General features: G+C 37.3%; 1 protein-coding gene across 2 annotated transcripts in view; it reads left to right on the forward strand.

Moving 5' to 3' along the window:
- The first annotated feature begins 344 nt into the window (after positions 1 to 344).
- Positions 345 to 17,512, forward strand: part of LOC121652973 (voltage-dependent R-type calcium channel subunit alpha-1E) — a 109,458-nt gene continuing 92,290 nt past the window's right edge. Inside the window, exon 1 of one of the 2 annotated variants that reach the window (XM_042006146.1) lies at positions 345 to 570. In XM_042006146.1, coding sequence (XP_041862080.1) covers positions 425 to 570 — 146 coding nt within the window. In that variant the 5' untranslated portion in view covers positions 345 to 424. The remainder of the gene's footprint in view (positions 571 to 17,512) is intronic. The other variant, XM_042006148.1, reaches the window with a different exon arrangement.

A 17,512-nucleotide genomic window follows, 5' to 3' on the forward strand; every position in this document is an offset into this window, starting at 1 on the left:
GCACTATGCTGAGACTCTGGGCAGCTTTCCCACCATGCTGGAACTGGGCTCTTGTTCGGTCAGCTCTCAGTCTCTGACAGATGACCACAATGCTGTGGGGCTATCTAGTGGCCCTGGAGAACCTGAATGTACAGCAATTGGTTTGGGTCCAAGCATGGGGGCAATGTGTGGTAGCAGCACTCCTAGGCACCACCTCCTGTACCCAATCCCAACGGACTGTGAGGGTTGGCAGAAGCATCGTGCAGGACTGGCTGGAGGATCAAGCCTTTATAATGAGGCTCATTCCTTCCTGGAGCCTCCAAGTCTGTCCACCAGCTATGACACCCTCTACCTCTCACACATGCCTGGCCATGCTCCTACTCTACACCCAAACCGTCTCGGCCTCTCTCTTGATGTGACCTCGGCTTTTGAGACTGGTGTTGGAATGCTGGGGGTGGATGGAGATTTGGCAGTCAGTCCTAACGTGATCAAGAGAAGGCGCGGTGGCCTAATCGAACAGAAGGACATTGTCAAAGCCCACCAGGCTCATAAGATACACAGCACACCACAAGCACGACGCAAGGAGTGGGAGTAAGTATGGCATTTTGTACAATACAGCACCATCATGCTATAAATATTCACTCTATAAGCAGAAGTGGCACATGGGACCATATTTAATTTAAATAGCAGGGGTAAAATTGGAAAGATATGAAACTGATATAATGCTCAGCTTTGATTTGGGGACACCTTATTGTTGCCCAGTAAATAATATTTGACCAGGGCTGGGTAAAATAAACAAACCTTCCTTTAAAGGAACTTTCCATATATGAAAGTACATCAAGAAACCTTTAACATTCAATTACACATAAAATAGAACATTATTCTCAGTAAAAAAACTAAAGTATACATTAAATTGTGTTTTGATGTGCCTCTGCCACAATTATACTGCTTACAAAGTAAACAAAGTAACATGCTTCCACGCTTTTTGTAGAAAAAGAGATTATCTTCAAACTCAAACTTTTGTGAGATGTCTGTGATGTCTGAGTTAGCTTTTTATGCTGACTGGCTAATTGTGATAAGCAAAATATTTTTGAAAATGTCTGACACCTATTCATTATTATCTGTAGAAAGACAGAGGTCGTGTATTCGACGGCATCTCAAAAGGTTATGGACAGATTTTGGTAAAATTTTCATGAAATCTCAGAAATGGATTAAGGAACAAGTAATTAGATTATCGGGGTGATCCAGATCACTGCCTGGATCCACAATTTTTTTAAAAAGGATTCTTTACTAAGAGGAGATGGGGATCATTTTGCCATTAGATCTCCCAACTCAAAAATAATGCCCACAATCATTGGCCAGAAAAAAAAAAAAAAAAAAAAGACAATGGCTTGGCGGAGGTCTGCGCTCTGAGTGCTTCTAGCTTATTCATGGTTTAGAGAAAGTTTTAAAAGAAGAGTTTAAGTCTATTTTGTGCCTTTCTTAAAAGAGATTGCAAAGGTACTGTACGTTACACCCTGTTGCACATGTTGGGGAAAGAGTATCAACTTGTGTAATTGTTCATATGTTTACAACTGTTTCCTTGTCAAATTTAAAACTCCAGTGGAAAAGGGAAGAGATACATTCAGCGAAGTGTTTATGTGTAGACTCATATGTATTCAATTTTATAAGTGATCATAAAAATAGGATTTTTTAACATGTAGTAGCAAACATTGTTTTAGAGGCTGATCCTATAGTCTGAGAATTTACGTTCTATTCAGACAAAAAATATAATTAATAAATACAACATGGTGTCCATAACTGAAATGTGACATCAGCTTTGCATTCTTTGTAACTTGTGGTAAACCCGATGGTTTAGTGGTCATTAAGCCAGCATATCTATCTATGATTATGAGAAGCTACATGTATGTACACTCATTCACATGGTCAATCCATGTGCTGAATATGGAAGTACCTGTGTGTGCATGTATTTACTGGTTTCCTGTCCTGTGGCGGGGTGGAATTTCTAGCTGATTATAGCAGTAATGCACCCCCCTGGGCTTTCCTGCTGAAGCCAGGGCTTCACCTCTAGTGCTGTTGGCACCCCATGAGCCCTCCCCCCATGCACCTTTTTCACCACAGGTACAGGATGCCACATCTTATCTTGAGCTACACCTAAAGAGATGGAGGCTTGGGTGGGGGGTTAAACAACAGAAAGAGAAGTTAGTAGGGAGGTGGAGATGAGTAAAATGAATTCAAAGAGGAGATGAGGAAAATGAGAATGGATGAAAAGTTGATTTGCATTTGATATTTAAGTTCCTATGACAGCAGTGTGCAAGTGGGTGATTAGTGGATCAACAAGCCTGTAGAGATGCTCGGCCATGGACTAGATAACTATTCTCTGCCCTGCCTAATATAATAACCACAATACACCATGACAGATTTATACTTCAGCTGCTGAAAGGACAATGTCCACAGTGAGTCAGAATACATTAGTACCATAAACATCCACCTTTCATGGCCACTTAGCAGCAAACCTTCAGCTACCTGACAAGCGGATGGAAAAAGAGGCTGCACCTAAGCCAATATATGCACCTGCTTTGTTTTTCAAAGCAAATTAGTCTGATTTCAGGACAAACTGGAACCCTGTTTAATGAGTAAGAAATCTTGTGTTTGTGTGCTCTAATCATGCTTTCAAGTCACTTTAGCATATAGTATGGAAGTCAGTTTCAACTGGCCAGATACAAGCGGAATTTATATTTAAAATGTGTTGGTGATCTCCAGTGTAGCAAACAACATCAATACCAGGTCAGAAGCTGGAGTTGATCCATACTTTTGTCAATGATTAGGTCCTAAAAATAGATGGCCAAATTGACATTAGATTTGCTTTGGACACTCATGACTCCCAGAAGACCACCTTGTTGATTTCAGGGTTTTTTTCTTTCTTTTGTGTGTGTGTGTGTGTGTGTGTGTCACTGTGTCATCATCAGGTCAGACTTCTTAAAGTTAGTCATGAAATTTATTGAATGCTTTCATGCTCCCAAAAAAATCTCTGTCCAATTTGGCCATCACAGGATCGTCTCTTTAGCACACCTCTGGGACTTATTCTCCATGTTGTATGGAGGATAAATACTAATCCGATATTTGCTGTGAATATTTAACAAGAGGATGAAATCTCTTGTCTTCCATTTTTCTGTAAATTGGTCTGAGGTCCAGCTACACATCCTTAGACCCAAATAAGTAGCAATTGAACTGTGAATTAAATATTTTTGTATATTTCTGCTTTTGTAAGGGGGTGCTATGTTTTGTGTTAGCATTCATAGATACATGTGTAAAACTGTGGCATTTGACAATTAGGGGTCTAGATAACAACATCCTTTCGGAAGCTCTTTATCAAATAGTTGTGTTTAGAGTTGCCATTATTATAGCTCTAATGACAGTAATCAGACTGAATCAATCTGGCATTTTGACTATCAGCGGGAGCAGATGTTGTTCATCAACATACAACAGCAACACCAATGTTATGGTGTTTCATTGAGTTTTGTGTTGTGTGTTAAATGTATGTGTGAAGGAAAAGGTAAAAAAAATGTGTCATATAAGAATTCATAGTTTTATACCTTTTATCTTTGTGTCAGTGCATCTGTTTTTCCACCATTTACCTTAGGATCAAAATTTTGTTGCCACAACTCACTTCATTGAATCTTTGATCATAAGCTGATAGAAAACATGAAAAAAAAATTAAAAATAAAAAAACATAAAATGAACACAATTTTGTCTTATCTCTTGCTCTGTCACTTTATTTCTTTCTTTTCATCACTTCCTCTAATAATCTCTTGTATTTCTTTGCTGAATTAACCATGTTGTGTATCCAAAATGGCAAGTATGTTGATATCCAGTTGCTAGCTTGTGATGCAGTGTTGTAAATCAAAATGCAGTTATCAAATAATGTTCCAGGTAGGAATTCAAACATGCGGTTCGTTTGGTCCTGGGATGCTGGAGGTCAATGACCTCCCCAGAGAGTGCATAATAAATGTTGGTGTGTGAGTCAAAATTGTTATTAAACCTTTGTGGTGCTGCTTTATGAAAAATGCAGCTGAACAGAAACTATTTATCTGTGAAAAAACAGATATTACCTTAAAATTTCATGTAAATTTTCTTTGTTTGCCACTAAACTACAAGACAAAAGCTCTGCATAGAAAGTTGTATCTTCCAGGTGTTCCAGACAAAAGCCTAATTTCCAGAGTGGTCTCACTAAAGAGAGAAACGATAACGGAAGAGCTCTTTGCTGTGTGGGAGTGTTGGTTAATTTAAAATTGGAAGCCAAAGATTCAGGGGAGTTCGAGCCATTAAAGTACTGGCAGCATATATTGTATCCATGAGTCATTAAGTTGAACTTGGAAATTGAGAGAGAGCAGACTTTTGGGAGAGGAGCAAAACTATAAGCACAAGGCCAGTTTCCCAGTGACAGTACTTTACATGTTCTGGGAACAATTAATAGTCATTCTATGTAATGCAGATTGTGAATGTATGTACTGGAAGGAGGCCTTAGGTTGTAATTTGAGGTCATTTCTTGATTGGGGACAATATCTTCTGGGTGCACAGGTGTCACACCTAAATTTGTGTTTGCTATTATTCTTCTGCACTGAAGAGCTCTTCTCTTTGAGGACTTTTAACATATTCCTCAGCTCTGCAGACACATATTTACCGCAAAGAGATGCAAGGTGAATAAGACAGAAGTGGCTCTGTGCAGTGATGATATACAAAAGCCATGGATTCAGTTTGAATCCACTGAATTAGTCAGCAATTACTGAAGCATTCTTCCTGTAACATAAAATTAAAGGAAAGAGAGCAAAATGTAGTTTCTTAGTCTCTGCTTTGCACACACAGAGGTAAATTCACATTAAACATTAACAACTTTCTGTTTAAGTACTAGCTTAAATGCTTAAAAGCATTGCTTAATGTACTGCACAGTGTTGGAAAGTGAATGTTTTGTTTATTTTGCTTAGTAGTGGACTTCAGTTCATCTGGGCTTTCATAAAAAATGGACCCTTTCCAATTAAATCATTAACATCACAGGGCAGATAAACCAGATAAAGCTGAAATTACATGCTGCTCTCAAATCTCAGATCAAATTTTCATGCTTCACATCAAAGCGCCAAGCTTTTAAAATCCACCTTTGAGTTGAAGCAGTAAACAGTTATTACAAAAATGTTTTTATTTCACAATCTAACATGAAATCTGCTGGGGGCTGTCGTTCTAACCAAAAACACATGGCCACACGTTTTAAAATCTTCACACTGTAATCATATCGAAGGGTGTCAGAGCAACAATTCATGTAATACTTCACAGAATTTGTGTTCTTGGACTCCTACAGTCCTTTCTGGTTGCAGATGAAAGATGAAGACTCCGGCACATCATCATTGCTGGAGCAACTCTGTGTGTGTGTGTGTGTGTGTGTGTGTGTGTGTGTGTGTGTGTGTGTGTGTGTGTGTGTGTGTGTGTGTGTGTGTGTGTGTGTGTGTGTGTGTGTGCTCTATGCTATCAGTGGTTATCTTTGCATGGCTGTGTACTTGGTCCACATTCACACTATTCTTGGCAGGGGTCTTCATAGGCTCGGATAAACTGTGTGTGATCCTTGTCTCTTCTGATCTCAGTCTGATAGGAACACACTGACTGTACTGGCCATACATAAACTGTAGACCAGACTTCACAGCTTACAGTTGCAATTGGAAAATTGTCTGTTTACACCAGTGTCAAAGTTTGGTTCTTTACACACTGAGCACAACCCTCATTATTCACCCACCAGCAGACAGAACAGGGGATTTCTTTGGTCAAAGTCTGCATGAAAGACCCTGTTTGGAAGGCTATGATCATACAGTTTTTAGCCATGTTACTGGCGTCCTGTAGCAGTGTGTATAGACAGAGATGTTTGTTCTGAATATGGCTGAGCAAAATAAAATCAAACAAACAAAATTAAAAATGGACTGTAAGTAGAACATCATAGCAAATCTTCAATATTTTGAAATATTATCATGGTTAGTGTGACTACCAGATAGTCTTTTCTGACTGAGAATCAAGCAAGGACTATGATCCCCACACACCCAGCAAATGTCTTTGACTAAATTAATCATACCAGGCATAAATGCTGGTATTTCTGGCTGGCATTTCGAATAGAGTATTTTTATTTCATTCATTTCATCACGACTTCAACAGGCTCACGTACGTCTGGCAAATGAAGTGGTGGGCAAATAAATTCAAATGGCTAATGTTGTGTATGGAAGATGTGAGATGTTGTCAGAGTATTTTTGCAGTTAAGATGCAAGTTTACACTCTAGATACCTTTAAAAGGTTGAGCCAAAAAAGATTTAAGCTTTGAAAAGGAATCATTTCAGTTCCTCAGTATCTTCACTATCTGATGTTTCAGATGAATTTCTACACTTCCAGTGAAAGGAAACCATAGAGACGCTTGGGAGCCTATAGCTTCGTGTGGATGGCATTACAAATATTTTGGGGTTTTTGTTGCTACATGCGTTTTGGTGAAAAAAAAAAGAAAAAAAATGTCTCAGCTCTTTTTTTTATCCCATGTGAAAGGTTCAAAGGTCAGTTTTATCAACCTTGGTTCACTCTCCTGCTTATAATGATTTTGGGAGGAATAAGTATCATGATTTGAATGATTTTTCAGTGATCAAGAACACATTTACCACAAATGCTCTGGTCTATGAATTAGGTTGACCACCACTTTATGCTACACAGAACCTATGAGGTGGCTGTGACATCTTGTAAAACCCAGCCATAGTGAGAATTTCTTATATACCACTGTCTTCCTTTGCTAGTTTGTATGATTTGTGTGATTTAACATGTAAGCTCAAACCCAAACTAACCCTTAAAAGCACCTAAATTAAAACAGTGGTAAAGCTAATGTTCTACAAATATAACATTTTTGTTTTTGTCAAATAAGTCAATAAAGAAGCTTGATCTGTTTAATGAGCAAAATAATTGTTTTAAAAAGCAAAAAATTTACAAGTGATGAAGGATAGGGAATCCAGCCCATTGCCAATATCAAAAACCTCAAGAGTTGCAAACTAAGAAGGAAATATACAGAGAAGGACCATCTGAAGAAATGTTTGCAAATGAAACAGGAAGTAAACATCCCAAAATCAAAATTCTCAAATCATAAAACAAGGCCCAAATAAAAGAGACCAACAAACCCAATATTTCAGACCATGACACTGATGTTAAGCTAAAGTAATGAAAACATGTTTTCCTCTGGTCAATTTGACCCATTTTCAAAAGTGAATCTGTCATAACTTTTTTTTTTTCTTATAATTGTCTGAAAATTTCATGGATGGTTCCATATGTACTTTGATTGTAAATTTAATTATGACCATTTTGGTTGTATTATGTATGTTTTATAAAAAAAAAAAATATATATAGCATTTGTGGTCCTCCTGGGTTAGTATAATGATGCAGTGGGTCACACTGTCGGGCCTTTTCATCACAATTAGCATAGACGCACATACAGAGGCACACAAAATGACCTCAAAACACACACACAAACGCACACAACTTCAAAACTATAGATGTAAAATTTTATTTCAGCACAAGGAATTTATACACACATATTCTTTTTCTCTTTTTTCTTCATGAAGTTTGTTTCATTTACAGTTTTTCTCAGTCACTTTGGTGCCTTTCTCACATCAGAATTAACATTTGTACAGCAGTTAGTCTGTTTCTCAAAACAATTCGTACAAACTGCAGAACCCAGTGGATAACCTGCAAAAGCATGTCACTTGCTAAAAATAGAAAGTTCATTCATCAAAAGCAAGTATTTATGTCAATGACAATGAAAATGAAGCTATCAAAATGAAAAAGTCCTGTCACCATTGAGCATGAACAACATACTCAAATGGATTAGTCATGTTTTCATTATGATAGTCTAATCTGTTGGTGTTTGTGAATACAAAAATGTCAGATCTTAGACAGAACACCAGAAAATGCCTAACACAACACTAAACACTAGACGTACAGCCATTTGAAAACTACAGTAAAGTCACATGTCACTGTTGTTAGTAGAGTAACTGAATACATGACACAGAATTTGTTTCACACTATTACTTCATATGCTCTACCATCTTTTTATAATTCATTCACAGTATTATGCAAAAGAAACAAACACTTCAGTCACTTATACACAACAAAAAATATCAACTTTTGGGTAAAGTTCTGCACAACTGTAAACAATATACTACTGTAACAGTGCATACATATTACTGTACTGTATGTAGCTGGACATACTAAATTACTCCTGTGCATCAAGATGTTCCTGTCTGTCTAGCCACATATTTTCAGGAAAGTATCTCCTCAAGTGGCGAATCCACCCGCTGCAGGACTTTGTGATCTCACGGCTGCTAACAGAGTCAGTTCGGTGGTTAAATGCAAAGATGGAAATTCCCAGCTGAGATTAATAAAGGATAATAATAATAATAATAATAATAATAATAATAATAATAATAATAATAAAAGAAGATGTAAACTAAATGTTGGGAAAACCTGTTGCTCATTCATAACTCTTGCAGGCATGCTTAAAGGACTCCACTTGTTTATGTTCTTGGAGCTACTGTAACCAACTTCGTCTAAATTTGAGCACAGTGGTTTATTTCTATAAAGGTCATCACAACTTCCTCATCACCGTTTCACTTGTAAAGGTTTGACACTTTATCAGGCCTGAACCTTTCTAATTGCAGCAGCACACAGCTCCCTGTATCGGTCTCCCTATCCTTCATTATTGTCTCCCTGTCAGTGTCAGACAGACACCACAGCGCAGTGTAAATGTCAGAGCTGTTTGTCACAAGTGAATTATTAATGATGACATGCTGAAAAGCCATTTTCCTCCTCACAAAACCATGTGTCTGTCAAGCAAAATGCAGAACAGAGAAGGTGGTGATACAGAGAGAGAAAAGGGAAAGTTGTTAAAATGAAACATGTTTACCCACTCAGACTCCTCAACACAGATTTCAGTTCATTCAGCTGCTGTTTGCTTCTATGGCAGCATTTGAGTGACAAACAAAAGCAACCCTGCATTTATTTTCTTTCTCGCCCTCCCTACTTTGTTTTGTTTTTTGCTCTGTGTCTCCCTGTGTTTGGGTGGCAAATTACTGAAAGCTGACAGTGCTGATGACCATCACAGAGATGGATAGAGATCACGAATCCCAAAGAGAAGTCATCTGTCAGGATATAGGGCTGTCTAAATATTGCTTCAGGGTGCCAAACAAAAGCAGTGAAGTGATGAGAAAAACTTTATGTGTTCAGCAAAAATGACAAAAATAGATATACACCAAAGCTGTTTATTTGTGTATCCATTATTTGTATGGTTTTTAATAGAAGTGATAACTCATTGCTCTTTTTATTTAAGAATTATTGCTTTCTTTCCATTAGATGATGAAGGATGCGGCAAAGACTGCTGAAATGACTGTGAAAAAAAATGTGTTTAAGTGTTTGAAAATGCTTTAAACACAATCATAACAACTGTAGTTCAGTTATAGCTTGAGGTAGATGTTGTATCATCCCTCCTCTTCTCTCAGTCACTTTGTTCCTGTTAATCACTGCTCTCTTTCTTCACCAGGGGGCTCTATGTGTCATAATCCACAACAATCCACTTTACAGTTGTGATCATTTAAAAACCACAAGAATAATTCATTATCTGGGTCACAAAACATATGAATCTAGCTAGATATTATCTACACTTGCAGCAAGTTTGCTGAACCAACAGATGATTAAATTCTAACATGAAGTTATTCAGGTCACAACATGACCACATGGCCCACATTTCCCTTACCTACACAAGATCTTGTTTGTGTTCCCATTTGTTGTCCACTATTATTTCAGTGTAGCAGATGCTTAAATGTTACCACTATGCATCTCTGCAGGAGCATAGCCTGCTGTGCTGAAGCTAGCTACATCTCCTGAGGGAACTCCCCATGAAATACAACCTCTAGCCCTCCAATTCAACACCACACGACAGCAGCATGCTTCCTCATTTGTTATTGCACATGCACGTTTTGACTGGCTCACACACTGATGCGTGGACACTGAGCAAAGTATGCAGCTCTGTATTAGCGTCCAAATATGTATGACTGGCAGGCACTTGTGCAACTCAACATGTATTATCGATTTGATAATCAATGATCATTAAAGTGCTAAAAAGTCACAGTCTACAAGTAATATCATTGTATATTTGCTTTTGTGTAAATGTGTGAGCTCTACCTGTCAGAGCTGCTCTTCTAGAAGATAAAAGAAAAAACTGCCAGAGGCCCATAAATATCCAAGGTTTTCAGAGCGGACTGAACACTGATTGAGAAATCCAGTATTTATTGCTCTGGAAGGTTCTTCTATTACCTTCTATCAAACATTTATAATTAAATTAAAATAATACAGGCTTAATGATATTTTAGAGTGAATGATTGCTTTCTCTCTTGTATTATGCTGCTTTTTACTGCAGTAATTATTTTTTAGAGCAGCTTGCTGCAAAAAAGCAGTTTATGCTAGCTTCCCACACTGCCCTGTGATACTGAGACCATTTAGCACAGGAAGCAACATGAACCTGTCCCTCCGGTGTATGCCCTTGCAAGCAAACAGATAATTGACACCTTTTATCCAGCATGTAGAACAGAAATTGTCTAACATAAGGGAGGACTTTGGGTCTTGAATGTCCAAGTGATTTGTCAGAATGTAAAATATTACGTTTTAAAAAAGTAGTCCGATCATGTTTAATTTGACAAATATTGCAATTAGAACAAAGTATCTACTGTACATGCGTCCATGTGCATCTGAAGTGAGTTTAGGTATTGTGTGCATACATGCATACATACAATAAAGTCCTGACACTCTGACAGGGATGAATGCCCCCCCCTGTGGTAGACCTTGAATTTACTCCCCATCCGTTCATTCAAAGCTTCCGATTTAAATATCAAAGATGATTGTGGTGTGCTCTGTGAGTTCAATGCTTGTAGCTTATTGAAGCAAATACTACCTTTGTAGTGTAACAGCCACTGATGCTTTCAAGCCAAATTGAGCTTAGCAGGCAGCCTTAGCTATTTCTAAATTGCCTTTTTGGCCCCTGTTTTACGTTATAATTCAGTGATGGGTTTGGTAGTATGTGTTCAGCATCAATATCCACACATTAGAGCCCTTTGCACAGCGAAACAAGCCAGAGGCACACCTGAAGTGTATGTGAGAGATATTCATCACAACCAGTTCCCCCTAAAACCAGAGGGAGCCTAAGTGTTGCAGCTGCATGACTTATGTGGCACCAGGAGGGAGTAGTTCTGACAAATGGGGAGAAGGATGCTGGGTAAGCAAAGTGAAGCATCATCAATATCCTGTGTAGCTGCAAACTTAGGCTTCAATGATGTGACTGTGACCTCTAGTGGGGTTGATGAGTACTGCTCCCTGTACAGACAGATTCATTCATACATTCATGAGGCAAATTGATGCTGTTTTTACCTGTAAGGCAAACATTTGTTATAAACTGGTAAATATGATGAAATAGGTCACAAAATCCCGCTGGATGGATTCATAAGAGAGGAGGAATTACAAAAACTTTTTTTCTTTTTATTTTAAACAAAAGTAAAGAAGAAACATGCCGCATGTTTTAAGTCTTAGAGCTTCTTTTTTTGTATCATTTGGCATGTTGGAGATGGGCTCGGAGACTGTAAACACAAAGAGAACCGATGAACCATTCTTCCATATTTTTAATCTCAAGCCAAATTTTGATTTGATCCTGCATGTGTTAAATTAGTGTTGTTTAACCCGCTGCAGGGCCTTTGTAACCCACAGTCTTGATGATTCACTGCTGCTTCAGTCAAGCTTGTCTGCACAGTATGTTTTCTAGTCAGGAGCAGCTGCCACTTAAGAGGCTATTAGGTAATGGTGTGGGGATGTACTGTCGTGTGGAGTGAAAAATCAAGCCTAACCAATCTGCAGCTGCTGGGATAGTGTGTCTAATCAGAGTAAAGTCACAAACACATCCACACATTATTAGAACAACTGTATTAGGTTTCTGCATTGTAATTTAGTTTAAATGATTTTGATATTTTTAGGGCTTGTGCTCCTTTTCTTTCCTTTCCTTTTTCTTATTCACACACACTGCATGCAAACCAGCTTTTCTAGGGCCTCAGGAGTTAACTGTTATCCACCAGTTCACAAGACATCTGCTTATAGCCAGCCATTGTACAACCTTTTGGTGAATTTACAGCTGTCTGTTGACAGTATTGATCTGTGTCTGCCAGTTCGATAACTAACATTCTTTTCATTTACTTGAATTTTGATCCAGCTAGATATATGGAGAGATGGATGGTTTAATTTAAAAAGAAAGTGGCTGCAGGACTGAAGGGCCAATGAGAATATGTTATTCATAGATTTTTTTTTCTTTTTATTAGCTTCTCCCCGATTCCTTTTCATGATTTATTATGTCGAATTTCTATTATTAAAATTCAATGTTTTTCTTTCTTGTGGATTTGCACATTGTGTCTAACATGAAATAACTGTTTTTACCTGATGCTGTTCAATAGAAATATTTCTCAAACTATAAAACACAATGCGTGTTTTTATTTACCCAAAAGACTTTCTCATTCCTCTGAAAATGTTTTCTGGGCTTCTATGTTAATTTGAATCTTGCTTTTGAAAGAAGACTTGCAAGAAAATGCTACTTTCACATTTTTTGAGGGCATAAAAATCTCCTTAGATGACAAGAAAATGACTGATCAGACTGTTTTCTCTGACAGGGTTACTTTAACCTGTGTGGGTTGCATTTTATAAGAATTTCCCACTTATTAATTACAAAATAAAAATGTATTTATATAAGACATAAATGCTTTTTAAAATGTTTTCGATATGAATTACATTAAGTTGTTATTTGAGCAATGCTTTGATTTGAGGATAAAATCTAGTTGGGAAATTGAACAGGATAACAGGAATCAAGTAAGTAATTTTTTTTTTAACTCTCAATGCAAGTTTATCATTCCTGAAATGTTATGATGTGTTTAAACGTTCATCTGTATGCTGAAAGGTCTACAGTGGAAAAACAGCACCCATTGATTGATGTTTTCCTGTTCTTTAAACTCTGTATTAACAAAAAACAAAACAAGTGATATGCAATATATATTACAGAATGTAATATTTTTTCCTGCCACTAGATGGTAACTGCTGCTCAGCAATCTAGTTTTCATTCCTCTGATGAGCTGATCTTGAATTAATTCAAGCCAAAAGGTGAGGCAAATTTTAGAATTCAGTAATTTGGATTAAAATGATAAAATAAATAAATACCTTGTGTTTTTCTAAGTTGTATATTTCTATGGTAGTGTATGTTTAATAGCCTCTCAAACTGTAGGGTTATAGCAGACAGTGGATTGGCAGCCGACTTACAAGGATAAAGATTTGACAAGCTGATAATTTTCCTGATATTGTACATGGGATGTTATTATTTACCGCACTGTACACATGAAAAATATATTTCCTTCCTTAAAATTATCATTATAAATTAGACTGACTTGAGAGGAACTCAACTGACTGCATTGCAGGTGGTCATTCCTTTGGCTCATAAGTCTGCTATAATGAATCGCTCAGAATCACTGGGTCAGTTTGAGGCTGGAACTACTCATTAATCATACCCCAACAGAATCAGTGCACTCTAAAGACACCCATGTCCATGTATTCTCACAAACACATATATCTCTCTAACACATATATCTTGATTTACATAAATTAATTGAAGTAAACTGTTAATTTAAGCCAGCAGTTTAATATTTCAAACATCATTCACTGCCCAACTGTTGCTTTGGTGTCTCTAAAGTTGCAGATTGGTGGAAAACCAGGTTAACGACATGCCTGTGGAAAGAACTGTTTGTCTGGAGTCAACGAACATAACTCAGGCCCCCTGTGGGAAACTATGATTTATATAGGTTATTCTATAAAATCTAGGGTTACAACTACAGATTTGCAGGGCTGAGAATAGGGTGCATGTCAGTTCAGTTGCTAGGAAACAAGTAGGAGGAGGACAACAGTTGAAGGCAGAAATCTGGGTTGGGTAAATAGAGGGGGAGAGAGGGTAAGACAGCTGGAGAAATAGACAAGGGAGGGAGAGTAAGACAGACAAGCAGCAAATTTTGCCGCAGGGTAATTGTGTTTCATCATATTTCCTTTGGGTGATGATCAAGGCCTGGAAAGAAAGGAACAGTGCTGCTATTTCCATGCTGTGTTGTTACAGAAAGATGACTATTGATACTGCCAAACTCACTTATAATTATTTCTGTTTCTATGATCAAGAACCTGGTGTAAAGCCCAGAAATTCAAATGGTGGTTCATGTACAGCGCATTATTAACACACGTCCAGTCACACAAAAGTCCTCTCATGTTCCAACCATTACCATCTCAATGAAGCTAAATATAGTCCCGTCCCCTGGCCCCTTCATCTCCTGACATCAATGGGTCTGGCTTTGTCGTCCGTCGGTCTCTCTGTGTTTGCCACAAACTTTTCTGTGTCATGTTGAAATGTGGGCTCCAGATGATGGCACACTGACCCAGCACAGCAGTTATTTTTGGGCAATGTACTTCATTTATACTAATGTTTTTAGAGATTTGAGTCCGTTTTGAAATGCACAAATTAGTTAATAAGAGCACATAAGACTGTATAAAGAAGATGATGTGAGTGCACTTGCAAGATAAGATTCAGTAGTTAAATTGTGTGTAAAGTAATTACTTTAACATGATGCACTCTCTGTGGCTGTTTTGAATTGTGTCGTGTTTATAAAATGAAAACAGAGAACGTCATGCCTTTCTGTTTTTGAAATGGCTTTGCCATCATGGTTATATTTTCATACATATTAATGAGTTTTGTCAGACCCTTAGCAACATTTATCTGCTGCGCAGACTGATTGAATAAATCGATTTAGTGGTGATGCACTTCTACTTTTCCCATCTACAGCACTTACTTTTTATTCGATAATATAAGTCAATATGCAGCAGGTTTGATAATCCAAACATAGTTCTGTCCTTTTGAGATTAAATAAGCAAATAAATAATTGCAGGTTCAAATTAAGGTGACATGAATGATCTCTGATGGTGGTTTAAAGAATAGAACCAAAAACAGCCTTTTTTTTTAAATTTATTTATTAACTTTTTCTGTTTTTTTTAAGTAGTCTAATTTTGCTGTTATAGCATTTTAGAAAGGATCATGTATAAATCACCTGATTAAATTAAAATGTTTGTAACACCTTTTCCTGGTTGGTTGTATGTGTTAACATTTCTGAGGAGCAAGTATTTCTAATTCGTGCAGGTATTAGCACCTGCTGTTGATGGTTGAGAAGAAATAATTAATGAACCAAAATAGATAACAACCTGACATTTGTTTCAGAAAATGAAATAAAGAGTAAACTCTGTAGTCATCCATCTTTAACTTTAAGTGAACCAGATATAATTTATTTGTAATGAGTTGTCCCACAATAGTACAGTAACTGTCTTATGTTTGTTCATTAGTTTAATCAAATGAGCCATTTTTATTTTCACTCTTGTTTTATCAAGTTGGAAACTTTTTCAGTGCAGCACTCCATACTTTGTACACCCACTCTTCTGTCACTGGGGTTGCTGTGGAATACACAATATGCTACAGCTTTTCTTCCTCACCTACAGCTTCCTTGTTAATATACACAGTATTAGGTAAAGCAGGCAGTCTTCCCAATATTACTTGTCTTAAACAAATGTGTAGCTCATCAGAGAACATAAGATTTTTAGATGCTGAAACAGGAGAATTTTTCCCAAATCTCTTTATTTCCCAGCTTTCATCTTCTGTTTACTGTAAATTATGAAATACTCCGCTACAAACGTTTAGGCTACATCTTAAACATACCCATCCGATCTGGTCATTTGTGCTATTTTTTGTTGATGCTTATGTGTGTATCTGTCAGTGATTACAAAGTTTTATATGTAAGGCAAAGCATGTTTATTTGTACAGCACAGTTTGACTACAGGCTGATTCAGTGCTTTACAGAAAATAAGAAGCATAATTTACTTTAAAAACTAAAGAGAAAGGAAAAAGAAAGACCATTTAATAAAAACAGTATTAAAACATGATTAAGTTTAAAAATTCAAGATGAAATGAAACAGATGCAGATTTTGACTTTCAAATAAAAACTATTAAATTGCAGCAGAGAACAGGTGGGTCTTTAACTTGGGTTTAAATAAATGTGTTTCAGCTGATGTGAGGCTTTATGGGAGTTTGTTTCAGACATGTGGAGCATATACGATGAATGCAGCTTCTCCATGTCTGGTGCTGACTCTGGAAACTGATAAGAAACCAGATCCAGATGACCTGAGGGGTCTGGTAGGTTCATACTGGGTCAAGAGGTCTCTGATGTATTTTGGTCCTAAACCATTCAGAGCTTTATAGACCAGCAGCAGAACTTTGAAGTCTATTCTCTGACGAACAGGCAGCCAGTGTAAAGACCTCAGAGCTGGACTGATGTGGTCCACTTTCTTGGTGTTAGTGAGAACTCAAGCAGCAGAGTTCTGAATCAGCTGCAGGTGTCTAATTGATTTTTTTTTAGCTAGACCTGTAAAAACACTGTTACAATAATCAAGTTGACTAAAGATGAAAACATGGACTAGTTTTTCCAGGTCTTGCTGAAATTTTTTTTATACTTGATAATATTCTTAAGGTGATAGTACGCTGACATTGTGATTACATTAATGTTTTGTTGTTTTTTTTTAATTTAGGTCCATCATGGTCACAGTAGTAGTCCATCACTAAACCCAGATTTCTGGCCTTGTTGGTGGTTTTTAGGTGTATAGACTGAATCTCTGTGGTGACCTTTGATAGTTTCTCTTTGCCTCCAAAGACAATCACCTCATTTTTTTTTTTTTTTTTTTTTAGCTGAAGAAAATTCATGCCCATCCAGTCATTAATCTCCCTAATACATTTACCAAGAGCCTGTACGGGGCCTCGGTCTCCTGGTGACATCTGCGTAACTATGGTAACTAATTTTGTTTTTCCTGATGACGTGTGCCAGTGGGAGCATGTAGATGTTAAACAGAAGAGGTCCCAAGATGGTACCTTGGGGATCTCCACATGTAATTCTTGTCTGCTCAGATGTAAAGTTACCTATTGACACAAAGTACTTTCTGTTCTCTAAATATAAGTTCAGTGTAGTGCAGTGCCAGAGAGACCCACCCAGTTCTCTAGTCGTTTGAGTAATATATTGTGGCCAACTGTTTCAACTGTATGTAACCAAACACTGTAGTAACAGAACTGATTTAAGCAGAAGCTACTGAAGCAGAACTGATGTTTTTGACATACATCACAACACGTTTTAATGCACAAGAAGAGAAATGTGCTTACCATGATTTTCCAGATTCCAACGCCACTCTTTGAACTTGACTCAGAAGTTGACAGAATAACACTAGTGACTGTTTTAAAGTTGCTTTTGATAAATCTCTGAGCCATGTTCTTCAAAGCAAAGAGCCATTATGAAAATAACGACGTCTTTTCTCCGGTTCTATAACA

Source organism: Melanotaenia boesemani, chromosome 14, assembly GCF_017639745.1.
Source record: "Melanotaenia boesemani isolate fMelBoe1 chromosome 14, fMelBoe1.pri, whole genome shotgun sequence".
In the NCBI taxonomy this organism is placed as follows: Eukaryota; Metazoa; Chordata; class Actinopteri; order Atheriniformes; family Melanotaeniidae; genus Melanotaenia; species Melanotaenia boesemani.